The sequence below is a fragment of the Protopterus annectens genome, chromosome 13.part0 (genome assembly GCF_019279795.1).
Source record: "Protopterus annectens isolate FY-2018-M chromosome 13.part0, PAN1.0, whole genome shotgun sequence".
Taxonomy (NCBI): Eukaryota; Metazoa; Chordata; order Ceratodontiformes; family Protopteridae; genus Protopterus; species Protopterus annectens.
In genome coordinates, this window is record NC_056747.1 from 1,201,217,649 (window position 1) to 1,201,245,245 (window position 27,597).

The following is a 27,597-nucleotide window of genomic DNA, read 5'->3' on the forward strand; positions in this document are numbered from 1 at the left end:
TGTAAAGTGCTGAAGAATGGGAAGGGATGAACATGATGGAACTTAACTATATCTAGACACTCCATCTGCAAAAGGAAAGATAATCTGAGAATACACAGTGAATGATTTGGGAAAATATGAAAATACATTATTTCACATAAAGTTCAGAGAAAGACTTGCACAGCCTATATGAAATAAAGATAGTGTTTGAAAAAGTAATGCAATTTAAGGCTAAGCCTCTGGTAATGAGGCAAGACATTCATTTAATGGAGTCAGTAGCAAAAACAGAGAAGTGAGCCCAAGTCATCAGTAGGTTTGACTAGAAGCTAGGCTGAAGCAAACAAGGATCTGCTGCCATACCATGGGATTCAAACAGTCTGTGTATCTCCTGTGAAGGTCTGCAGACTCCCAATACATGAACATCATGTCTGAGGGGGATGAATGTTGCATGTGGGAATGAACATGGTGACCACAGACTACACTGTACAACTGGCCATCAACAGTTAAGTGTTCTGACTGACAAAATACATGGATGACAGTCTGTACCAATGGTTTACCTTTACATGTGCATATTGCACAAGGGCGAACAGCAATTTTTCAAAAGGCAGTTTGCAAAGTTTGCAAACGCTAAACGGAAAAAGGTTTGAATGTGCAATGAGTGAATGCACAGTGAGATTCGCTCATTGCACATTCAACATTCTGGCGCGGCTTGCACTATGTTGGGGATCGGGAAATGGTTCCTTTCCTCACTGTAGTGTGATCTCAGAGTTAGAATAATAAAGTGGGGGGGCACTTTTTTTTTTGTTTGACATTAATGTTCGAAAAACAGCAAATCTGCTTTTCGATTTGCTGTTTTTCGAACATTAAGGAATGTCGACGTTTTCACTTTCGTGGTTTTGAGTCGGTCATATGCGCACTCAAACCACTGTGATTTGAGTTTATGAAGGTAAACCGTACCAGCAGTATATGCAGGAACCCAAGTCCTCCTGAGTCTTCATGCATAGGCCATAAGGCTTTGCTTCCCAAGGAACAGGGTCATAGGTTAAGAGGTCCTTAGAGACTACTTAGAAGCTCAGCCATATAACCCAGTATTGATGTGTGATTAACAGTGCTCACCATTAAGTATTTTCATTATCATCAGCCCTCCCCCCCTTTTTCCACTTTTTCTCTACATGGGGTCAGGGTGTTATTTCAGCTCTCAACATCTCTCTATTCAATACCACTCACCTTCCTTCCTTCATCAACACTCATCGCCGAGTGTCACAGGTCTTCTGACACACAATCCGCCCACCTCTTTGCTGGACATCCCCCTTTCCTCTTAACTTCTTTCTTCTTCATCAGATTAGTTTCTGTAGATGTGTCTGAACCATCATAATTTGTTCTCTTTGACCTTTTCTACAGTTGTATCTACTTTGTCTTCTACTCTTACGTCCAGCTTCCTCAATTGCTCTGCCTTTACTGCCAGGTTTCAGTGTCATGCAGAAGTACTGATCACACCACTGTTTTGTACACCTTACTTTTCCACTTCATTGGCATTCTTCTGTCACACCCTACCCTCGACAATCTGTGCCACTTGGCTGCAGCTCCTTTGATTCTTTGACTCCCTCATTCAGCCTTCCCTTTTCCTCAGATATCGTTCCCGGATACCTGAAGCTGTTAACCTGTTCCACTATTTTCTCTTGTATCTCACTTCTTCTTGCCTTCTTATTTCCCCCATTTGCTGTTATTACAACTGTCTTATCTGTACTCACTTTCACCCCATGTGCCTTCAGTTTTGCATTCCATTCCCCTAGCCTTTGTTGAAGTTCTTGCTCAGAGTCTGCCTGTAATGCCACATCATCTGCATACAGCAACTTTGTTGATCGGTCTCCTCTGACCTCTTTGCTGATGTAGTCCATCAACAGTATGAACAGCAGTGGGATGAGACCTGAGCAGTGGTGTACACCCACTCCTACTAGGAATCCCTCTGTGAGACCAAATACTGGTCATACTTGAGGCATTCGGTCCTTGTACATAGCTTGCATTAATTCTAACAATGTTTCTGTGACTTGAACTATCACTGGACTGACCAAATCGGCTTTCATTGGACATTGTCATATGCTTTCTCCAAGTCTAGGAATGCCCAGTTGGATGCTTTCCTTATTTCTAGCTTCTTTTCTAGTATCTGTCTCACTGCAAACATCGGGTCAGATGTGCTGCATCCTGATATGAATCCAAACTGCTCATCTCCCATCTTACATTCTACTACTCTGCTAATGCATTTATCAATCATCCTCTCCAGAACTTTCATGCAGTGTGACAGGAGTTTGATATATCTGTACTGCCCACAATTGTCAATGTCTCTTTTGTTCTCAAACACTGACACTAGTGTGCTTATTTTCCAGTCATCTGAGATATGCCTTTCTCTCATAATGCTATGAGTACCTTCAGGAGCAATTTCTTCCCTATCTCACCTAACTGCTGTGTCTTTCGGCTTTTCCCGGTTAGGGGTCACCACAGCGAAACTCCGGTCCGCTAATGATTGGTAGTTGAGTTTTACGTGCCGAGTTACCAGCCCTGACGTACAACCTTCAATGAAGGTACACCCATTCACACATGTCTCCATGCAGAAGACGCTCTAGCTGAGAATCGAACTGGACAGCGTCGTACTGTGAGGCGACAAGGCTACCGCAGCACCACCACCGCGAGTATCCCTATCTCACCTAACATCTTCATCATATCTGCTGTGACCTCATCTACAACTGCTGTTTTCCCTGACTTTATTTTCCTTAGTGCTGTTCTTACATCTTCTAGGGTGGCCTCCTCTTCTCTCATCCTAGGCTTTGTCTGGGGCAGTACAGCTTCTGTGGGGTTTTCTTCATTCAGAAGCTGCTGGAAGTACTCCTTCCATCTGCCTTTGATGCCCTGTGGATTCATGAGCAGATTGTTGCTGGCAAGTTGTTGCTGGAATCTCATATGAAATGAGGTATGACTATCTTCTTTATCTTTCTGTCTTTGTCATGCAACCTGACATAGTTTCTTTCTGTGATCTACTGAGTCACTTTCCAGAAGCTGGTAGAATGCCTTTGATGCCTTGTTCTTTGTTATTGCAGTTTTTCTTAGCCTCTTTGTTAGCCAACCACTATTTCTTCCTAGCCTTGTTAAAAAAAAAAAATTCTTATAAACTGTAGCAAACAGTTGCTACACTATATACCCTGCCCACTTAGAGCACTACAGTGCTCAGATTTTAGTTATAAAAAGAGTCGTCTTTTTTTTTTTTTAACGATTAAACTGCTTGCAACATGATGCTACATTTTAGACCACGCATGGAGTGCTACAGCTCTCAAGTTTGACCGAAAATGCAAGACTGGCTTTTAAAAGGCAGCCTTGCATTAGAGATTGGGATTGCCTGATCACCCCCCCAACCCTTTGCACCCAGGGCAGTTTCTCCTGTTGCTTCACCTTAGCTACACTACTGGTTCATCTTTTCTATCTCCCACTTTTTCCTACGCTGCTTCTTTCTTTTGATGATTTCCTGTACTTCTGCATACCACCAGCAGCTTTCTATATGTACCTTAATTCAATAACTGGCTTGGCTGCATATCTGTTCTATAGTCCTCAAACATGCTTTTTTGAGGCACTGTAATTCTTCTTCATCTCCACCTATTTCCTCTTCTTCTTCTTCAAGTGCTAGAACCACAAGTAATTACTTAAACTGTTGTGCTTTCTCTCCAGTCAACTTCCAGGTCTGCAACCTGGTTCTGTTGACCTTAGAGCCTTCTCTGACCACTGCTTGCAGCTGATTGTGGAAACCAGTGGTTTATGCTGTATGCTGACCTGGGATAACTTTGCAATCACTGATTCTACCCCACTGACCCTTCCTTGCTAGGTGGGAGTCTATCTGAGTTGCATGTTTGCCACTTGTGTGTGTGATCTTGTGACTGTCTTTCCTGCTGAACCATGTGTTGGCCACTATTAAACCATTTGCCAGACAGAAATCTATAATGGCCTCTTCTTCTTTATTCCTGTTGTCCCACCCATGTGGACCCAGGCAGTCCTTGTATCCTGTTCTGTCTGTCCTGATATGTGCATTCATGTTACCCATTATCAACACCAATTCATGTTGCCCTGCTTTATCTGCAACTGTTGTCTCTTTTCCTCACTATCACATATCCCTGCTGAGGGGCATAGGGTGAGATTATGAATACTGCCCTATCATCACACTGGAGTCCGATTGTTATGAATCGGTTACTAATCAAGTATATTATCCCCACATATCCCAGGTAAAAAGTAATGACCACACCAGACCAGGTGTACAATTTGATAAGGAAGTACACTGCTTGAAATGTAAAGGGTTTGCTTTACTACGTTCCATTTAAGTGATGGACTTCAAACAGTTCCGGACTGTTGATAAAATGGAATGTTAAGAGGAGATCACCCTTTCAGGAGACTATACAAGAGTGAGTAGAAGGACAGGTTTTTAGTCTGGCAGAGTAGCTAAAGGTACATCAAACTGAGATATTTTTGGTGAAAAAATGCTTTGGTTTCTGGAGGTGGTTCAAATACTTAGCCAGGTACATGCTGCTGGGTGCATTATGTTCAATGTTGGGTCTAATAAGGGAGGAGTAAAATAGGACTATAACTGCTTTGGACCTTGAGGAAATACCAGAAAGGGTAAGTTATGCAAGGAAGAAGAATGTTCTAACCACAACAGAGATTTGCTGATCAGAACAGAGTTTATTATCAATGTAGGTATTTAAGTCCCCGATGACAGTGTTAGATTTGAGCAGAATGTATTTAAATGGTGTGTGATAATAATACAAGCATTATTAAAGACACCTAAAATTGCCTAGTTTGAGTTATAGTTTGGAGCTCAAAGAGGCTGAAGGCAGAGCAGACTAGTGTGGAGTCATCTGCGTATTGTACTATTCTGGTGTTGGGAATTGATATGTGGACATCATTAATGAAAATATTAAAGAGCATAGGGCCGAGTATGGATCCCTGGGGTACCCCAGTTGGGGTTGGAAGGAAGGCAGAGGTACCAGTTTTCTATTTCACAGCCTGGGATCTATCAGAGAGGTAGCTGCTAAACCAGCTAATGGTGTTTTGTGAGAGGTTACGTTTAAAAAGGTCAGTAAAGAGGTGGGTATGGGAGACAGTATCAAAAGATTTGGAGAGGTCGAGGAGGACTGTGGACTGTGATTTCTGGAGTCACAGGCGCGGTTTACTATGTCTAGGAATGAAAGAAGATCTGTCATTGTACAATGGCCAGGACAGAACCCATGTTGAGTTGGGGTGAGGAGTTGGTTATTTGTAAGGATACATACAAGTGAACAGATTCAAGTTTAGGAGATGATGGAATGATTTTGCTAAATGGGACATAATCCTTCTCATCAGACATCTAGGGATATTGTCAGGACCCGTCACTGGTGTTTTTAAGTCTGGAGTTAGACAACACATGGGTGATGGCCCATGACTGAACTAGCTGGTAAGGGACAATGGGGTATGCCTGGATTTTAAAGTAGTGAAGTAGTTGTAGAGGTGAGCTACAAAAAGACAGTGGATCTACTAGAGTCAGGTGAGTGGATGAAGGGAATATAAAGAAAAAGTATATATATATATATATAAATATATATATATATATATATATATATATATATATATATATATATATATATATATATATATATATATATATATATATATATATATATATATATATATATATATATATATATATATAGTTTACTGTATTCTGTGCGAATGACATTCTATCAGCTGCAATGTGCCGAAAAACAGAATGTCGAATGCACAAGCAGTTTTGCACCAGATAGTCAACTCCACTTATGCGAATGCACAACTGCATTTGCATAAATGGAAATTGACTATCTGCACAGAGATCGTAGTACAGTGGGGAATGGAAATTAATCCACATCCTCACTGTAGTGCGATCTCGGAGTTAGAATATATAAGTAGGGGGGTGTGGGGGATGCAGCCCCCCTGCAAAAACGTGATAACTGTATAGGAGTTTGATTTACATCAGCTCGTATACAGCTTGCATGTGGTAGTTTCGACAACAATGTTGAGTCAAATGCATCGAGCATTTGGTTCGACATTGTGAACGGTAGTTTTTTTAACTTTCGGTATTACCATTCACTTATTTGAATGGAAAATGGTTTTCTGTTCGAATAAACAATAGTAAACCTATATATATATATATATATATATATATATATATATATATATATATATATATATATATTTATTTATATAATGTTCAGGGCATGCAGGGGGCTTGCATCTCACATGGGGGTGCAGGGGACTTCCCCTTGTAAAAAGCTTAACTTTATCTTTGAGGGAGGGGTATCAATCTAGTGTGGTCTCAATCAGTAATGTCTTAGCAAAAGTTTTATGAAGGTTTATTTATTGATCATTCTTAGTGGAACAGCATGGAACAGACATAAATCAGTTCTTTTAACAGGTAGGAAAATATATTCTTCAGAAATTTAAATACTTTCTTATATGGAATTGGTATATTCATGGAAATTAGCACCAAAATGAATGATAAGGATTGAATTAATTAAGATATTTATTAAAAGTTTGCGAGGCAGATGCCATGGTGGTGCAGCGGTAGCATTGTTGCCTCACAGCAAGAGGTTCTCTCGTTTAATTCTCGGCTAGAGTGCGGGGAGGGCCTTCTGTGTGGAGTCTGCATGTCCTCCCCTCGGTTGGATGGGCGTTCGAAAGACATGCGTAAATGGACGTGCCTTCATAGAAGGTTGAACGTCAAGCTGGCACCTCGGCATTCATGAAAATCTACTGCCAATCATTAGCGGACCGGAGTTCCGCTGTGGCGACCCTTAACCGAGAAAAGTTGAAAGACAACAACATTAAAAGTTTGTGAGGCAGTGGAACTTGGAAGAGGTTGAGACACAGATTTACTTAACTAACAGGTGTACTCAGAAGACAGATTAGGCAAAATACTACAGTTAATGAAACAGTTGTGTATATGAATATTTCCATAATCAGTTTCTCACTTTTGCTAGGGATGCAGGGAGCAGCCTTTATATTCCACAAACAGCAGCCCAAATACCCCCCCCCCAAAAAAAAAAAAACATCACTAGCATAGTAGACAGCTGCAAAAATATGTTCAGTCTATTAAAAAGGGGGCTAGCTGCAATGTCTGGAGAGATTATCTTCTTATTGTCATATTTTGGTGAAATAAAACCTTCCCGCAGATATCCTGACCCTCACTTTCTTAGTTTTCATCATAAGGACAATTAATGATAGACAATTTGGAGTTTCATGTGAAGTTGCATGTGAAGCCTGGTTCAAGGCTCCTGAGAGCACCCCAGCACTACCAGGCTATACCTCATACCATGCTTTTCTGCCCCAAAATTCGGACCGAACCACAAGAGGAGGGGGAGTATCCATATTCATCAAAGATACCCATACCTCCAGGCGAGTGGCACTGCACAAAGCATCTGAGACCATCCATGTGCAACTAACAGTGGGCAAAACTGCCTTCCAGTTTGTAGCCTGCTGCAGACCACCCTCCCAAACTCAGGAACCCCACTCGGCTTTCCTGAAGACACTGGAGAATATGAAGGTCTCTCCAAACACCATTATATTGGGTGACTTTAACTACCCAAACATAGACTGGGAGCACTACTCAAGCCCCAGCACCCTAGCCCAATGATTCCTAGAATTTATAAACTCAAATGCTATGGAACAACTGGTCACCACTCCCACAAGAGGGGAAAACATATTGGACCTGATCATCACCAACATGGGGACTCTATGTTCCATACCAGAGGTATACCCCTCATTGGTAAGATCTGACCATAAATTAATCACTATGGACATCCATATCCTGTCCCCACCCCCAGCAAAGGAAACCACGGTCAAAAACTTCTCAAAAGCAAACTTCCCACTTCTCAAAACTGAGCTGGAATCCTTCAAAGCCCCAGGGCCAGTGGAAAATATGGCCCAAACCGCAGAATCCTTTACAAACGCATTCTATGGATACCTACAGGAATGCATGGATCATGCTATCCCAAATAAAACCAAGACACACTCCTCCAAAGGCAGGAGACCTGTCTGGTGGACCCCAGCCATGAATAAGCTGTACAACAGAAGGAGGAAGCTACTACATGATACAGCAAAATCCCTGAAACAGAAGGCAACTCTGATCAGTACTAGCAAGAAACTATGATCCCCTCATAAAATCATCTAAGGCTAGCTTCGAAAGAAAAATTGCACAAGACGCTAAAGATAATCACAAGGCTTTCTTTAGTTATGTCAGAAACCTGGGTGGAAACTCCCAGATATGCTCTGAGTTAGTGCAAAATGACAAAAAATACACTGAACCCACAGACATTGCCAACATCCTGGCAGACAGGTTCAGTGCAACCCCCCCCCCCAAATGAGCAAATGACTATCCCAACAGAGTGTAGCCTCCCTGACATCACAGATGCACAGGTGAGAGCTGCCCTCTCTCCAAAGCAAAAAACACAGCATCAATGGGACCAGACGGTGTCCCGGGCTGCATTTTACATGAGCTCCAAGAAGAACTGAACCCTCACTTAAAATCACTGTTCACTCTCAGCCTTACAACAGGATATGTACCCAAAGAATGGTGTACAGCAACAGTGGTCCCACTTCATAAAGGTGGTGCCACAATCGACCCCGGAAACTATCGCCCTATAAGCCCAACTAGCCTGGTCTGCAAAGCTATGGAGCGTATCATCATGGAACTCATAAACAAAGACATTGGGAACCTTCAAACACTGGATCCTACCCAATTCGGCTTTGTTAAGGGCAGATCTTGCCTCTTGAACCTAGTCAATTTCTTTGAAACAGTCACCAAGGCCATAGACGAAGGGAAGGTAGTCCACACAGCCTACCTTGACCTTGCAAAAGCCTTCAGCACAATACCCCACTCTGGCATCATAAATAAGCTCACCAGATTAAATATCAACCCCTATGTCACAAGATGGGTTGCAAACTGGCTTAGGGATAGAACCCACATGGTCAGAATTGCAGGTGCCATGTCAGACTCTAGACCAGTTACAAGTGGCGTCCCACAAGGCTCAGTCCTGGGACCTCTCTTGTTCGGTATATATTTCTCTGAGGTCCAGGCTAACACAGGAGGTCTATGGCTGACAAAGTTTGCAGATGACTGCAAACTGGGGGATATAATCGACTCGCCGGCTGACACAAGCATCCTCCAAAAAGGTCTCACAGAGACGGATAACTGGTGTCAGAGCAATGGCCTAAAGCTAAATGCCAAAAAGTGCAAAGTCATCCCCTTTGGGAAAAACAAAGTGCCCACAAATTACCACATAGGTGGTAATCCATTAAGTATGGAAGAAGTAATTAGGGATTTGGTGACCCAAGTAGATTGCAACCTCTCCTTTGACAATCACATTGCCAAAGTGTTAGAAAGACATTCTATATAGCCCACCTTATCACGAAGAGGTTCACATCTAGATCAAGAGAGGTCATTGTGCCCCTCTACTCATCACTCATCAGGCCCATAATTGAATACAATGCCCCATTTGGGATGTACCTTACCCGACACCTGCTACAACTAGAAAGACCCCAAAAGTACCTCACCAAGAGGATCAAGGGACTCAAACAGATGCCCTACGCAGTTAGGCTAAAGAAACTCCAGCTCTACTCAGTTGCTTACCGCCTACTCAGAGGCGATCTGTGCCTGACGTATAAAGCCATGTCCAACCCAGAATTAATGGACATGCTCCACCTCAAGAAATCCAAATCCATCAGAACTACACGCTCCAGTGACTTAAACCTCAGCACAGAAATAAATAGAAAATGCTGGAGGGACAGATTCATATCCCAGAGGCTCCCCTCACTCTGGAACAAAATCCCAATCCATGTCAGACAGAGCCCCTCAATGACCCTCTTCAAGAAGAATCTTGACGTTTGGATGGGAGATCATAAATTTACCCCTGGGATCTCTTCTGTGTCACTGCTAGACAGAGGCACGGTAAACTAACCTTAAATGGGCTATCCTTTGTGACCTACTATACAGAGGCACAGTCAACTAATCTAAGAAGGGTGGCGAAAGCCAAACACACTCTGACTAGGCTTGTAAATGCCCTAGGGCAGATAGCCTAGTATCAACCTATGAACCTATGAACCTATAAGTAGAATTTAGGAACCAATTTGGTCTAAGTTGTGGAAATAAATATTATAATTTAACCAAGCAGGAAATGGATTTGTTAAAACTATTTAAAAAATTACTGTACAATTAGAGTTATGAAACCTGATAAGGAGAAGGGGTAGTGTTGATGGCTACCATGTTATGTAACTAAAAAATAGTTCAAGTGTTATGGAACCCTGACACTTATGTAATTGTTTCCCACAGAGGTGGCATTAGCTTTTAAAAGTATAGATATTAATTTATGATCTCGATGTTGGGTGACCTTTTGAAAGAAAAGCTTAACTATTTGGTTGTTAAACCAGTTATATCCTCTTTTTGGTATCACTAACATACTCAAAGATATAACAGACCCCCATTAAGACATGTGATTGCATATGCCTTTTCTAAAACACAGCCTATTGCTAAATATCTTAATTTTAAATTAAAACTGTTTTTTATTAATAAAATGATTATTGTAAAGGATTTGTGGATTTTTTTTGGAATTGATTCATGATATTGGATTTGAAATTGACACTTTTTTACTATTAATGTAAAAGACCTTTTTTCAACCATACCACATGATATAGGATTAGAGTGGTTTATACAAGGGCTTTTCACCTTCAAGAATTTGACTGATAGGGATGTTAAGAACCTTGCATTACTTACAAAATAGTTATTTGTAATATTTTTTAATTCTTAAAAGAATAGATTTTTAAACAGATTGGGAAAGTAGCAATGGGTGCAGCTTCAGCACCAGTATATGCTAATATTAGTATGTAGTATTGGAAGAAACATGTCGTTTTTTGATCTGATTTTATAAATGTTATAACATTTTACTCTAGATGCTTGAATTATATTTTTGTAATATGGGAATAATCTTTGGATAGTTTAAATCAATTTATTTTATTCATGAACTCATCTAGTGATTTCTTAAAGTTCACTTATAGTTGTGGTAAGGATAGTATTAATTACTTGGACATGGAATTGTATAATATTGAGGTGAAAAGATATGAATCAACTATTTATTGTACACCTACTTTCTCCAGATCTTATTTGTTTTATAATAGTCATCATCCCTATGAACAAAAATATAGTCTAGTTAAAGGACAGGTGGTGAAATTATCAAGGATGATTTCTGAACATGAAAGATTTTTGAAAGAGATATTTTAAAGAACTAGTTATATGAAAGGGGCTATCCAGTGAAATTATGTGAAAATGTGGAAAAGGAATATTGTCCATGAAGGGGAGTAATTTTTCAAACAATTTTGAATGAGGGTAAATTGAGGAATGATTTTAATGATACCCTCATTTCAAAAACTGATAAAGTGATGTTTTGACCTTTTAGTAACAGGAACAATAAAATTAAAGAAATCATGATAAGGAACTAGAAAACACAGGTTAATATATATATATATATATATATATATATATATATATATGTGTGTATATATATATATATATATATATATATATAAACCTTTAATGATCAAATTGAGTAAGGAGATGAACTTTGTGTTTACAAAGGATAAAAACCTCAAAAATATGTTAAAAGGTAGTAATAAGGCTAACAGGGAGAGAGGCAATATGGAAACTTGTGGGACTTGTTCATGTTGCTTATATATTAATACTTGTGATAAAATAAGAATAGTTAATTATCCTAAGGATATTTATTGTAAGGGGAAATACAACTATAATGCCACAGGGGTAGTTTACTTAGCTAACTGCCAATCATGCCAAGCATTTTATGCTGGCAAAACAGGCAGAATCATGAAATGAAGGATTTGTAAACATTTATACAGCATAAGCAAGGGTGATACTAACAATGCTCTTTACAAGCACTCATGGGTATGTATTCATTTTAATAAATTTAAGAGTTGTACTTGAAAAGGTTTTACCATCATAAAAGGGGGTGATTGGCAAACATTTTTGGAATATAATGAACTGTGGTGGCAATTGTTATTAGAATCAACTCTGTTTCCTGGCTTAAATGATAACATTTCTATAAATACTATTTTGAAACTGCGAGCTTTAAAATTGTGATTTGTTACACAGATATTTTGTATTAAACAATGGTTAATTTTTGCACTTTATTAAATTTGTACTAGTTGAATATCTTTTCTTAAGGAGATTAATTAATTGCTTTAATTAGTATGTCATGTGACCATATCAGTTGTATTTGATTAGTGTTATATGATGGATTTACTTATTCTAATGAAGTCCTTAGTTGTATACAGGATGAAAATGCTCAGTCATAAATTGTGTTTTTTTATTATTTTGGTGGAGCCTCTTATACTTCGCTGTGTTCGCTGTTACTTTTTGGATGATTAATGATTGAACATGTTTTAGAATATTCACAACTTCAAATGTGTACAGCAGTGTTTTTGAGACACTGCTTTCCATATTTTGCTCCATTTATACACATTTTAACTCCTTTTTGAAAGCATAATAAATAAATAAATGCATATTTTTTATTTTTATTTTAAAATGTAATTCATTTAGCGCCATTCTTGATGTTTATCAAAGCTATAAAGTGACCTTAAATACTCCACAGTACAATAAGCAGAATTGTGCACCAACAATGCTCCTCCCAAAGACTTTCTTTCTATTGTGTTAGCCAAGAGAATTGCCCATAAGACAAAGAGCTCTCATGAGAATAAATTATTTTTGACAGCAGCTTACAGCTCTGGGGCTTCCTTCCTGTGACTACGCACTAGGTTAAAATCCCAAATCTAATGTAGTCAGAATGACTTCTGACCTGTTATGCATCTTAACTTATCTTTTAAGCGATATCTGTTAATTACCTGTACATGGTGGCATCACTATTAGGTCTCCTCAGATAATCCTTGCCAAGCCCCTTTCTGCTTCAGTTCAGCTTTAGCTTCCTTGCAGTCTCCTGTCAGCCATTTTGTCACTAGTAAATATATATAGTTATACTTACAGCCTTGAGCACTTCAGTTGTTAATCTAAGATCTGACAGTTAGTAGAGATAGTTAAGGTCATGAGCTGTTAGTAAGCGCCTTCCTGTAGTCCAGAGTTTGACTCTCTGTCTCTACATTTACTACTGTTTGATCCTTAGCAAATCATTTAACCAGGCAGTTGTGAAATTGGGTTAGGTTCTTTAATGGCCTTCTGAACTGTATACCTACAGTTGCCCACGAACCTTCAAGTTTTGCCTAGTACTGTGTCCACTTACAGGTTATTTTCTGGTTACAAGTGCTCAGATGGCTATTGTCTGTGTAGGACTTATATTTTATTACAATAAAGTGACTATAGTACAAATACAATTTTTTTTTCTGCAAACAATAAAAATGTGACATAATATATTAGTATCTCTATTCTGTTGCAATCTTGGACATCCTCTAAGTTAATCAAATAGCCCTGGCAGTAATCAGTAATAGCAGTTATTCAGTGCAAGCTTTTATAGCAAGATTATTGGTTTAGCTTATAAAGCAAGGAGACAAGCAGAAGTGCTACACCTGAGATCCGATATGACCTTGAATTGAATACAATACCAGGCATATCCTCAGGTAAGAAACAGCATGACTCTAATATTAAGTATTACATTTATGAAGTCAGCATTTCATTTTCAGAACTATAGAGCCCACCTCCCTCCATCATGTCTTGTAAGTCACCTCCACTCTGGCCTTACCAATGTCTTCTGGGTAACCTTCAGGTACTGGTGGGCGCCAGTCAAATTCGGGCCAGCCCAAAACCTCATTGTTCTTTGCATTCTGTTCCTTTAGCCATGTAATGACAGGGGAGAAATACTCCATCAGTGGTCCCGCATCCATTTTTGTTGTGTTAGTTACCTTCTGTAGGATTTCTTGCCAACTTAAGGATGAACCAGCTCTGAGTGCTTCACTGCAGTTGATAAAAAAAAAAACTTCAGTATTGGGAAAGGTTTTATGTGATTTAGTACCAGTCCAAACAAAGGGACTGAACACTGTATTATACTACTAATTACATGATTTGAGTTGGCTGAATCAAAATGGCCAGGCCTATGTATCTCACCAATAGCTAAAGTGATTTTTTTTTGTGGTTTTGTGTCCAGCAATGTTTGAAATGCAGCAAATAAGATGAAGTGTCCAAAACCTCTGATATACAGGTAAGAAAAAAAAAACACCAGTGGATCTAGACATACAGTCACAATTTTTCTTCTCTTTCTTTTTTTTTTAAATCAAATTCAGAGAATTAATTTGTCACACTTTTATAGCAGTAGGCAGTTAATCATTTCATATTCAGGTTTCAAAGCAGGGATTCTTAGAATGTCCTCTCTCTATACACACACACACACACACACACACACACACACACACACACACACACACACACACACACACACACACACACGTATACCTACTTGTGCCACACAGGAACAATCACTATTGAAGCCACAACTCATAGCCTTTAAAGGCTCCATTGGCAAGGAACCCCAGTTACTTGCCATTTGTGGGGACAAAAAAGGATGAACAGTTACACTGGTTATAAAGCCAGTACAGAGACAGCGGGGATAAGGCTTTGCAGAGTTCTGATCTAATAAATATTTATTTGTGTATGTGTATTTTCTTATACATATGTAAATTGTTTTATGTATTGACTTGATACATTGCAGATCGGTTGTTAACTATTTGTATTCAAGTATAAAGCCATAAATGAAAAAAAATGAAAATCTACAACTGAAAGACAAAGTTGAAAGTTTAGGTTTAAGAATAAGCCACAACTATGGAGAAGTGGGATGACAGAAAGAGAAATGAATTGTTCTAATCCCAGTTGACAGGGCTTGGCATGACTGATTAATTCATTATACTGTCATCACATACCAGAAAAATCATGTATGTAAGATTACAGCTAGGGAATGTAACAGGAAAGTGTGACTGATTATCTCATACACATGCATCGATGCTCTGTTTTTTCCATACCTGTAGAGAAACAAGCTAAAAGAAATCATGTCATGATGATGAGTCAATACAGTGCATCGACAGTACCAGCTACCAGGACACCAGCAGGGAGAGATGAGGTACTTGTATGTCTGAGGAGGCACATTACTCCACAAGGCCATAGGGCCAAGAAGAAGAGTGGATATTTATGTATGATATCTCTTAACTCCCAACTTCATGTTGTAGGGGTATGGGGGGTTATAAAGGAAGCTCTTATGAGAGCAGGGTAAACAACTTGGTAGAGAAACTAGTTGTGCAGCTATTATGGAAAGTGCATTATACCAAAGTTGGAGTTTATGGGGGGATTGTTTTGTTAGGACACTCTGAGCACTTAAGGATCCAGAAACATCTAATTCAGCTGAAAATCAACAGTTATTCAAATGCTGGATAACCTCTCAGGAAATAGCTAAATGCCAGGTTGTACCAGGGACAGCACAACAAGGCTGCCTAAGAGTCTCAGAATTACTGTGACCATAGAATGGACATAACCAGTCATACACAGTACAGGATGTGATATACATTTACTTTACATTTTTTAATAATTATTGTGTGCAGAGATGTGATAGCTTTTTAAGGGCATATTTACCATAATTTATGGCTGTATACTTTGCGGAATAGCTTTTTTTCAAAATGTCTGTTAAGATCATTCTTTTAAACCTGTTGTTTCATGATATTTTTTTTTTTTGGGGGGGGGGCTATGGTTGTGGTGAAGGGATTACATTCTGAAAGCTGCTTTACAAACGCAGAAATCCTGACTATGACCCTAGGCAGTAGATGTTTTCTGCTGCAGGACTGTAACTTGAGGACCTAAGACAGATCACCTCCCCTATAATTAAACAAAAGCAAATGCACTGAGTATCGGAAACCTGAATTTCATTTGCCCAAAATTCCTTGCCAAAAATACTTTTTAAAATGTTTTTGAAGGAGAACAAGCCCCTTGCACCCACCTTGATGTGCGCAGCAAGCTCTCCACACCCCCTAAATTATACATACTAACTCCACAGTAACACAAACTCAGAGAAATTGGAAATTCCCATAAAAAGGGAATCACTTCCGGCACAACTAACCGGCACTGATTTCCTATGGAGCAATTCCAGTCATCAGTAAGTTGAAGCTCAAGTGCTCAAGCTTCATCCACTAGCAGGTTACCCATATCATCTGGGCATCTCAAAGTAAACACAACAATTTCATAGAATGCATTTCTGGTTCTGAGGAGACTTTACTATGTAGACCGCAAATTCAGTCTGTCCAGCACAGAAATTTTCTTTACAAAATGAGACTTCTAGTATGAAACTTCACCACTCCAAAAAAAAAAAAAAAACAAATAACTGATGACTAAAATGAAAAACCTGCATGTGCATATGAATTTATGGGCTGAATGTCTAACTTCTTGTATGTTTTTTGTTTTTTTTTCAAATATTGTGTAATCATGGAATTAAAATACTCAAACAGCAGTGGTGTGAGTTGTGCAGCCACCCACATTTAGAATGCATGGGGGCTTGTCCCACCCCTCCCCTGGACGATGCAGAAAATTACAAATTCAGGCCACCTGTTCTTCAGGCATTATGCTGACTTGGGCTTTTCTCTTTAGTGTTTTGTTATTCAGCTTTTCATAAGAATCCCCAAACGTAACTTTTGCACGTCTGCAGCTGACAACCACTAGCATTTATTTTGTGATACCATTTTTTAATGACTCACAGACATATTATGTCTATTTTTTTAATGAGGAAGGAAGCTGCTCCAGAGATCACGAATATCAGTGCCAAATTATGATTTCATTTTATGTGTGAATAGAAGCAGTTGATAGGGTGGCTGAATGTTAGCACATCTGTGAATATTCTAAAGGTATGAGTATTTATTATATGTATTTATAATACATACTGTGACTGCTTTCTTATTGCTGCATTTGACCTTGGATTGTGCTGTAATATGGTAGTTAATTAAAATGAGGGCTATACACATTTTAAAGTACAACACATTGGCTCCACATGGCTTAAACTTAGAATTAACTGGAGAGTTTTCATTTAATTGTGTATAATTGTTTTAATGTGTAATTGCTTAATGATATAATTATGTCATGATTTTAGTATATTTAAGGCAGGTATATTTTTTACTTTTTCATACTCCTTGAAGGCTGTGTAGCCAAGATGTCAGAGAAAATAAAACTTCTTTGTATACAGGTATGACCCTAGCCCTAAGCAGCATCCTACCTTCACCAAGAATGATACCACAATAACAACAAAAATAATTGACTTCAAGAACTGGCTTAGTTTCTGGTGTCTTTCCAAGGGGATCTAGTATCCATCTCCCTAGGATGACATGGTTGACAGGACTCGATGCTTTGCCAGAGAAGGCCTCTACCTGTCATCCCTGGAATTCCAGATCCTGGCCAAGGCTCTTGCCTCCCACATTGTGCCTTTTTTAGTCTATGTCCCAAAGACAAATCTTCTAACATAAAAGATCTGTCTAAAAGCAAACTGAAGGTCATACTGCTTAATGCTAGGAGCCTTAACCTGAAAATGCACCCACTGGAGGCTCTCTTCGCACAGGAATATAAAGTGGTCTGTGCAGTCACAGAATCTTGGTTCAGGGCTGAGAAGAGCATCCCTGCCTTACCAGGCTATACCTCATTCTACACATTCTGAACCCAAAATGAGTTCAGAAAGACAAAGGCTGGTGGCGTCTCTATTTTCATTAAGGACAGGCACACCTCCAGACTGGTTTGCCAGCATAACACACTGGAATTACTCCAGGTACAACTCATAGTTGGAAAGACACCCATCCAAGTTAGAGCCAGCTATAGACCCCCCTCCATGACTCAGGACACCCACTAAGCCTACCTGGACCTACTTGACTCCATCAAGGTATCCCCTAACACCCTGATCCTTGGTAACTTCAACTACCCCACCATAGACTGGGTGAGCTATTCCTGCACTAATGCACTCACCCAACGATTCCATGACTTCATCATCAATTCTAATGCACTAGACCAATTTGTCTCATCATCCACAAGGGGAGGTAACATTCAAGACTTGGTTCTGACCAACATGGGCAACCACTGCACCACTCCCATAGTATGTTCCTCCCAGATAAGATCAGATCATCGGTCTGTCTCATTTGAAGTTTAAATCCTACCCCCCACCCCCACCCCCAGCTGTAACCAGGCTAAAAAACTTCTCAAAAGCTGACTACAACCTCCTAAGGGAGGGTACCAGTAGCTTCACACCACCGTCCCTCTCAGAGGATTCAGACAACTATGCTAAACAGTACACCAATGCAGTATACAAACACCTATACAACTGCTTCGACTCAGCTATACTAAACAGAACTAAAACCTGCTCCTCAAGGGAACACAAACCTATCTGGTGGACATCCTCTATCAACAGGATTTACAACAAAAGGAAGAAACTGTTGTCCAAGGGTAAAAAGGAACAAATTCCAAATTGGAAAAACTCCATCCTCAGCCTCAGCAAGCAAATTAGATCACTAGTGAAAACCTCCAAAGCCAATTATGATTTGAAACTAGCCTCCAAAACAAAGGGAAACCACAAAGTCATCTTCAGTTATGTCAGGAACCTCCATGGCAAAGCCCAGGTTTGTCCAGAATTAGTACTTAATGGTGCCACTTACACTCATCCTGCCGACTTAACCATTTGGTTCAGCTCAAACTTCACCCCCTGTCCCCCTGCAAAGGCTTATTTGACATTCCCAGTACTTGTCCCGCACCTTACATCTCCGTAGACCAAGTGTTAAAGGCCCTATCCAAGGCACAGAACACAGCTTCCATGGGACCTGTTTGTATCCCAGGCTGTATTCTGCACCATCTCCAGCAAGAACTAGCTTCATCATTGAGCACCCTATTCAACCGCAGCCTAAGTAAATGCTTCATTCCAGCAGAGTGGAGAACTGCCATTGTCATCCCCTTGCACAAAGGTGGTGCCACTACTGACCCTGGAAACTATCGCCCCATTAGCTTGACAAGTCTGATCTGTAAAGCCATGGAGTGTATTATTCATAAACAAGGACATAAGTGATCTCCAAGCACTTGAACCCAGCCAGATTGGATTCATCAAGGGTAGATCTTGCCTGTTGAACCTGGATGACTTCTTTGATACTATCACCAAGGCCCTGGATAAGGGAAAGTCAATACATACAGCTTACCTTGACTTGGCCAAGGCCTTTGATACAATCCCCCACTACAACTTGGTGTAAATCCCTATCTCATCAGGTGGGTGGTGAACTGGTTCACCGATAGGATCCACAAGGTCAAAATAGGTGCGTCCACCTCCAACAGCAGACCTGTCACTAGTGGTGTTCACCAGGGATTTGTCCTGGGACCCCTACTGTTTGACATCTACTTCTCAGAGGTCCAGGCAAAGACAAAAGGCCTGTGGCTGATCAAGTTTACAAATTACTGTAGGTTGGGTGCTGTCACTGACTCCCCAAATGATGTGAACATACTGCAAGATGGTCTCACAGCAACAATTGACTGGTGCCAAAGTCATGGCCTTAAGTTAAATGCAAAAAAAATGTATTAACATACCATATGGCAAACATAATGCCCCTATTGATTACAACATCAACGGCACCCCCCCCCCCCAAGCACATAACCTGTGGTGAGAGACATGGGTACTCAGGTTGACAACACTCTCACATTCTACCATCATGTAGCAGCAGTGGTCAGAAAAGCCTTCAATTTGTTCCATTTCATAAGTAAAGGGATTGCATCCAGAAAAAGGAGGTTATTACCTCTCTGTACTCCTCCCTCATTAGGCCAATAATTAAATATAACTCCCCATTTGGTATGTACCTCTCCAAACACCTGCACCAACTGGAAAGGCCACAGAAATACCTCACAAAGAGAATTCATGGCCTCCAACACCTGTCCTATGTGTATAGGCTCAAATCATCACTCTACTCTGTATCGTACATATTTCTTAGAGGTGATCTGTGTCTCGCCTACAATGCAATATCGGACCCAGCCCTACTAGAGATGCTCCATATCTGTAAGTCTAATTCCTCACACATTACCCACTTGAAAGGCCTAAATCTAATATGCAACATCAACAAAACCTGCTGGAGAGACAAGTTTGTCTCCCAGAGGCTGCACCGTCTCTGGAATAGACTTCCCATACATGTCAAACACAGTACCTCACTGACCCTCTTGAAGCACAACCTTGATTAGTGGATGGAAAACCACAAATCTGTCCCAGGGGTTTACCTATGTCCCTCTTTGACAGGTGCTGACTGAGGTTTCTTTTTAGGGGATAAACTTTTGGCTAGGCTTGTAAGGACCTCAGGGCCATTAGCCTAGTAACCTCCTATGATATGTGTATGTATGTATGTTTTTGTGTGTGTGTGTGTGTGTGTGTGTGTGTGTGTGTGTATGAATGTGCATATGTGTGTGTGTGTGTGTGTGTGTGTGTGTGAATGTGCATGTGTGTGAATGTGTGTGTGTATGTGCATGTGTGTGAATGTTCACATATGTGTGTAAGTGCATGTTTGTGCGTGTGTGTGTGCTCGCATATGTGTGCATGTGTGTATGTGTATATACCCGCATGTGTGTGTATTTATGTGTGCATGTGCGCACGTGTGTGCAAGCATGTGTGTATGTGTGCATGTGTATGTGTGCATGTGTGTCTGAAAATGCATGTGTGTGAGTGTGCATGTGCGGGTGTGTCTGCATGTGCATGTGCATGTGTGTGCATGTGCGTGTGCATGTGCGTGTGCGTGTGTGTGTGTGTGTGTAAGTGTGCATATACATGTGTAAGTTAGTGTTTGCCCATATGTACCTGAATTATTCTCATTACACTTCAAAATGTAATCAGCCAAAGCAAGACTTAACTGGATGGAAGAGTGTAACACTCTTAAAAAAGCAATGCAATGTAAATCATTGACCTAGCATTATAGTAGTAACTCAAGAGGAAAGGAAAACACTAATGCCTGTCTGGGGATTGAACCCAGGTCCCCTACATTCCATGTAGTTGTTGCTGCTACTAGACCAACAAGGAGCTGCTAAGAAGAGAGCTTCCAGGTTTCTCCTTTCAATTGGAAAACCACCACGATGTTGATTTTTTTGAACATACTATCATCCAATACAGTACAAACCATTAACTTAGTGTTGTATTAATAATTCAGTAGAAAAGTAGCTGGAGTCTGGGTTGTTTTCTATGTGAAACATGAGGGACAATGCATATGATTAATTGCAAGGGCTACATACAATACGCTGTTGTCATTTATATTTGTTAAAAACATTCCAGCTGTGTGAAAGGTACTTTTCAGCTACAGATTAAAATTAAAGCCCCTTACCCAAGTTTCTGTCCAGCTTCTTTAGATTTATAGATGTCACACTGATGCAGAGGTGCAGATGGTTCATGCCCAGCTTCCTGACAGAGGGCCTTGTGGAACTGGAACTGCAGGATAAAACTCACAAAATACCTGGAAAAAAAATAAGCATTCAGTCATATTTTGTTATAGTATAAAACTGTGTGACTTTTCTTTCTGTCAGCAACTGATATAAATCATTCTACTCTGATGCAGTACATTAATATAATCATCTGCCTTACCCATCTCCCTATCTGTATTGTAAGGATGATGGTCAGTACAAACTATCGAAGTCAAAAGGCAAAGCATCTAGACAGAAGGAGTATAGTATATAAAATTATTAGATTGTCTCATCTGTTACTCATCCTGGATATATATCACAATGGCTAAATTGTTAGCCTGATCTGAATCCCATCAGGTTGTATTTACTCCATATGTACACCAAAGTAAATTAATTGGCCTTTTTTCTCTCTAGTGTCACTCCTGAAAAAGACAACTTTTGGCCCTAAAGAGCATACATAGCTGACAAAATTAAACAGATAAATAAAACAGACCATATTTAGTTTTTATTCTATTTCTGATTCTATTTATTTTTATACTATTCTCATATACAATTTTCCATCTATCACACTTTAGCCATAGAACCAAGTAGGGATGTCAGAAATTATATTCCTATATTTTTGCCCATCTGGTACTGAGCAGCTGTATTACACTCTACTGATTAAAGAAGTAAGGTTCATAAGTCAACAGTTTATAAAAACTACCTGGATCTGACAGAATTCAGGTTATATAACAAAACATAACTTAATACAGTACCTTGATATTTCTTACAATATTTCCATATATACTCATGTCATTAACTACTTGCAGTACTGACCCCCCCAACACCCCCTACAAAAAAGATATACACTCTTGTTTCTGTCTGCATTTCTCTTCCCTGTATATCTCACCTCATGATATGTAGGGTCAAAGGTTGTGACATTTTCTTTTTAATCCTGGTCTGGTAGTTAGCACAGAGGATTAAGGCACTCAGCTGGTTTCTACACCCAAAGGTGCAAGGTTTGATTCCCCTTCATCTCCTGTGTGCCTTTAAGTAAGTTACTTATTCAAGCAATGTGGTTCATGTCAATCAATAATTTGCCTAGGTAGTAAATACATAACAAAGGCAAATTTGTGTTCAGGGTATTAGTTTCATTGGCTTACTTTCACTGCAGAGTTTTTTTTTTTTTTGCCATATAATACAAGAATTCAGGAGTACTGTATGTCACTTGCTGTGTATCTCTATCTTGGTACAACAATAGTAGTAAAGATCTTATAAGCCTCAATTCTAAGTCATCATACTATCATCTCTTACACAAGACAGAGTACAGACTAGTTCTCCACAGTTGTATCTGCATATTCCTACAACTCTGTGAATGGTGACCCATTGCTCTGACTGAAATACAAACTATGCTCAGCCATGCCGCAATTAGAGATCATGCAAGATGGTCGTACCATGCTTCAGGGTACAACAGCTGGTACATCTCTAGAGGTGGCATAAACGTCATTTTATCCACAAATTGCAAAAATGCTAATTGCATATTCTCATTTGGCAACATCACATGCAGCTGTAAGTTAAAGGATGAATGAGATACCAAGCATGAGGACTAATAAAAACAATGTGATTCACATTTAAAAGTTCTTTGTCTGTTAGGCATGTTTGGCTTGTAATATTATATTTTGTCTGTATGGAATTACCCATTTCCTGGCTGTCATGGTAGCTTTAAGTCCTAATACCCACACAGTGCAGAAAAGAGAATTACTTATCATGTATTATCTTTCATAATTTGGGGGAACCCCTATGTCCAACAGGTCCATTTATACAGCTTCAGGGTTCTGATCATAAGACACTTCCTAACATTTATTCACAAGGCCCTTGTGCTATCAGAACCCCTCAGAAACTCAGGTACAGTTTACAGTGCAAATCAATTTCGCAATCACTTCAGACAAATTAATACAAAAACAAGTGGTTTATTGTGTTTGATCTTAGCTAGTGCTATCATGGTTATCAGACTACCTGTATGCATATGACTGGCATTAACGTTTGTATCCTGAAAACCTTTCTAATATGATAAAACATTCATCTACATACCAATATTATACTTAGATACTAATGCATCCTTGGAAAGACATGTGTCTACAGTAACAATCAAACAGAAAAAAAAAGTCTACAAAGAGAAATCAGGAAAAAAAAAAAGCACTAAGCTGTCACGTCCATGATAAATACAGAATATAATTATGTGCCTTCTGTAGCAGAGGTTGTACATAAGGTCAGGCATGTTCTTTAATCGAAAAAGTAAAAATAAATAAATAAACAAATAAATGTGGATATTTTTAAAGCTATAGCTCTCCACCCAGAGCCATCATAAACTCTAATAATGCTAATGGGTGTTTACGGGATTAGAAGTCTAATGAACGCTTAGCAGCACTGAGGGAATACTGTGCAATTCAGGGAAGCAACTAAAAAGGAAATGACAAAAGAGAATAATGACTGTCGTGCAATAGAAAATAATGCTTATAGTTATTGCATAATAAAATAAGGAGAGTAAATGAGTTATATATGAGCAAGGAACTGCAAAAGAGAAAAACAGATAGATTAGCTGGTGGCTTAAAATATCTATTCAGGTTTAGCTCTTCTTACCTGATATAGGCAGTGTTGCCTGGAATATGGTACTTTGCACCAGGATCAAACTGGGTCTCATTCCGAGCAACAGGAGGGCAGATGCCCTGGTACTTTGTTCTGGAAATCAAGACAGAGGCATCACGAAAAGAAAGACAGAACATGAAAACTGCAACAGCACTATGCTATTGTATTCATAGTTAGACAAAATGATCGTGTTAATTCTTGACTTCCTGGAAGAATTGTTATTTTCAGCTCACACTCTATTTTGAGAAACTATTCTGTAACTATGAGGTGTATCTGTTGCAGTTTAGTGTTAAATACACTGTGTTACATTGTGAAGATGCTTTAAAATAACAATTGTGTTACACTTACCATAATTGCAGATATTCAAGTAGATCTGATTCTTGCATCTTCCTGCCATGCAGAAGCCCATGACTGTCTCAATTCCCAGGGTCTTTGCATCATTACTAGGTGACAGATGTCTGAGGACTGACGTCTAGATGTCAAGGTATAAGAGGACATCCTTCTGATCCTTCTTCAGGTCTTTCTAAGCTGTATTAGACAGTCTGATGCATGAGGACAACGTGACTTTTCCAGTTGTCAAAGTTTAGAGAGGAAGACAAAGGAAGGTTCTGACCATGGACTAGGAGTACAGAGAGAAGAAGATGATGGATAAGAGATGCTGCCCAGAAAAAAAAAACACCAAGCATGGAGGAGAAGCCAGCAGACATAGGAGTTGGAGGGTGGGAGTTTGTACTGCAACACTGATCTACTTGAACATCTACAGTTACGATAAGTGTGACACAACTGTATTATGTTCTTCGTAGTCAATGCTATGGCACCAATCTTGGGAGGACTTCCACAGCTTCAGGTTGGGAGGTAGGCTATCTGGTGGCCTCAGAGTCAACAGGTTGTGTAGGATAGCAGTAGTAAAGCCTGCTCTAGACCTGGAGGCAGTTTCTAAATGGTAATGCTTTTTAAAGATATGGACAGAGTCCCATGTAGCAGCTTCCAGAATGGCCTGAGTAGGGACACCTTTAAGGAAGGCAATGGTGGCTGACCTTTGTCTCGTGAAGTGAGCCCTGATATTGTCTGGTAATGGCTTAATGTGGCGAGCATAACAGAAGGTAATGCAACTGGCTATCCATTTTGAAGTAGTCTGTTTGGAGACAGACCTACCTTCTTTCCCATCTGCAAAGGCTACTAGTAGTTGTTCTGCATTATTTGGGAACTTTGTTCTTTTAAGGGAATATCTGTTCTGTTGGTGTGCTTCCAGGGAATGTATAATTTGTTTAGCATTATTTTGCAGGTTCAGAAAGAACACTGTCAGGTGAACAGCTTGATTGAAGGAGAGTTCGGGTACTACCTTGAGCAAAAAAGAGAGATTAGTTCTAAGGGTTACCCTGTCTCTGTGAAAAAAAAATGAAAGGTTTTTTGCACATCAGGGCTTGTGGTTCTGAGACCTGCCTGACTGAGGTGATGGCTATCAGCAGGGTGGTCTTCCACGTGAGCCTCTTTAAAGTTGCATAGGCTACTGGTCAAAAGATGGCAAAGTAAGTCTTTCTAATACATAGTTTAAGTCACATGAAGGGATAAGGTTTCTCCTGGAAAGAACAGGTGTATAACCCCTTTTAGGAACTGTTTCAGGTGGGGGTGAGAATAAATGGGAGGTGAGGAAGGCAGGTAGAGATGGCAGAAACATACACCTTAATGCCAAGATAAGAAAGGCCCTGGTGAAATAATCCAGAAAGATGCTCCTGTACTAGATTTATGCCTGCATAAGGAGACATTGTATATTTTGTCTGGCACCAAGAAGAAAATATTCCTTTGGATAAGCATGGTTTTCTGGTAGTTGGTTTTCTTGACTCTCTCAAGATAGACAGCAGTTGATTGAAGTAGTTTGTATTTTTGGAGATAAAAATCTGATCCTCCCTGCTGTTAGTTAGAGTGTGGTCAGGTATGAATGAATGGCAGACCCTTTTTGATGGATGAGTAGATGTATCACACAAGTGGAAGAATGTAATAGTCCCTTAACTGAGAATTAAGGAGAGGGAAACCAGTGCTGCCTTGGTGAGAAGGGCACTATGAGCATCATGCTTGGCCTGTCTGATCTCACTTTTATCAGTACTCTGGAGATCAAGGGCCACGGAGGAAAGGCATACAGAAAGAGCTCTGCCCATGTTAATGAGAAGGCATGCACTCTTCATGTCCCTGTTTGTTAGGTTCTGGAGCAGAACCTTTGAAGTTGTTAGTTCTGATGAGAGGTGAAGAGGTCTATATTGGGATGTTCCCATAGAAGGGTGAGGTCCAGAACAATCTCTCTGTTCAGCTTCCATTCATTGGGGTCCAGAAGATCCCTAATCAGTGAGTCTGCAATGGTGTTGTTCTGGCCTGGGATGTTGTCTGCTATAAGTGTGAGTTGCAATTCTTCTGTCCAGAGCCAAATGTATATTTCCAGAATGTGCAGGCAGTAGGAAAGAGTTCTCCTTGCTTGTTTATGTACAACATAACTGTGGTATTGTCTGTCCAAGTATGTAGTGTTCCTAGGTTCAGGTTGCTTTGTAAAGCTTTCATAGCTATAAACACTGTCAACATCTGTTTCTAGTTTATGTGGAATTTCCTTTGCTGTAGGGTCCAGATACCCTGCACCTTTGAGGGTCCTCAATGTGCTCCCCAGGCTATTTCTGAACTGTCTGTGGTGATGGTCTTGTCTGCTTCTGGTAAAGAGAAGTTTGATCCTGGATTCTGCAGAATGGTGCCATTCCACCAGAATAGCTCCTTTTTTAAGCACAAGAGAAGAGGCAACAGGGATTATATGGGTTGGGAATGCTGTTCCCAAGTGTTTTTTAGGACCCACTGAAGTTTTTTTCATGTGTAGTTTTGCAACAGGAATCATTAAGATGCAGGATGCCATGTATCCCAAGGCACTTAGATACAACCTTACAGAGATAGCCTGCCTTGGCAGTATAAATACTTTTTAATGCAGCTTAATTTTGACTGAAGTACCTTTTCCCATGAGTGGTTTCAAACAAGCAGTTGTCCACAAATAACACTACAATAAAATGAACTGCATCCTGAAATAGTGCATCGATGTGAACTTGAGAAGACAGTGGTGGCAAGTTGCAACATCTGAGCCCGTGATCACAAAACCCAGATTGGACAGACAGTTGTTTTTAATCTTCTTAAGCCACTTGTGAACATATCCTACCTAATGAAAATGAAGTTTATTAATACCAACAGAACCCTATTAATGTTGAAAGCACACTCATCAAAAAGAATACTTACCAACCTTGTCTCCAGATTTTGGTCTTGGGACAGATCCTCTTTGATATCTACTTCTCTGGCATCAAAGCTGACACCAAAGCCCTATAAGTGGCAAAGTTTACTGATGATTGCAAATTCAGAGAAGTCATAAATTCCCCAGCTGACCTCCAGATTCTCCAGGCAAGCCTACCACACACTAACAAGAGAAACATGGACCATGGAGTCAAATTAAATGCAACACTGTGTCCTTTGGCACACCTCTTTATCCATGCTCCTATCATATA

The 27,597-nt window shown here is 39.8% G+C and overlaps 1 protein-coding gene across 1 annotated transcript in view; it reads right to left on the reverse strand.

Moving 5' to 3' along the window:
- The window catches only part of ACE (angiotensin I converting enzyme), an 806,509-nt gene that overhangs the window by 319,257 nt on the left and 459,655 nt on the right, over window positions 1-27,597 (reverse strand). The window contains exons 10-12 of the mRNA XM_044055209.1: window positions 24,068-24,166; window positions 21,373-21,501; window positions 13,776-13,987 (exon numbers count right to left, since the gene is read on the reverse strand). Of these exons, the coding sequence (XP_043911144.1) occupies window positions 13,776-13,987; window positions 21,373-21,501; window positions 24,068-24,166 (440 nt within the window). The remainder of the gene's footprint in view (window positions 1-13,775; window positions 13,988-21,372; window positions 21,502-24,067; window positions 24,167-27,597) is intronic.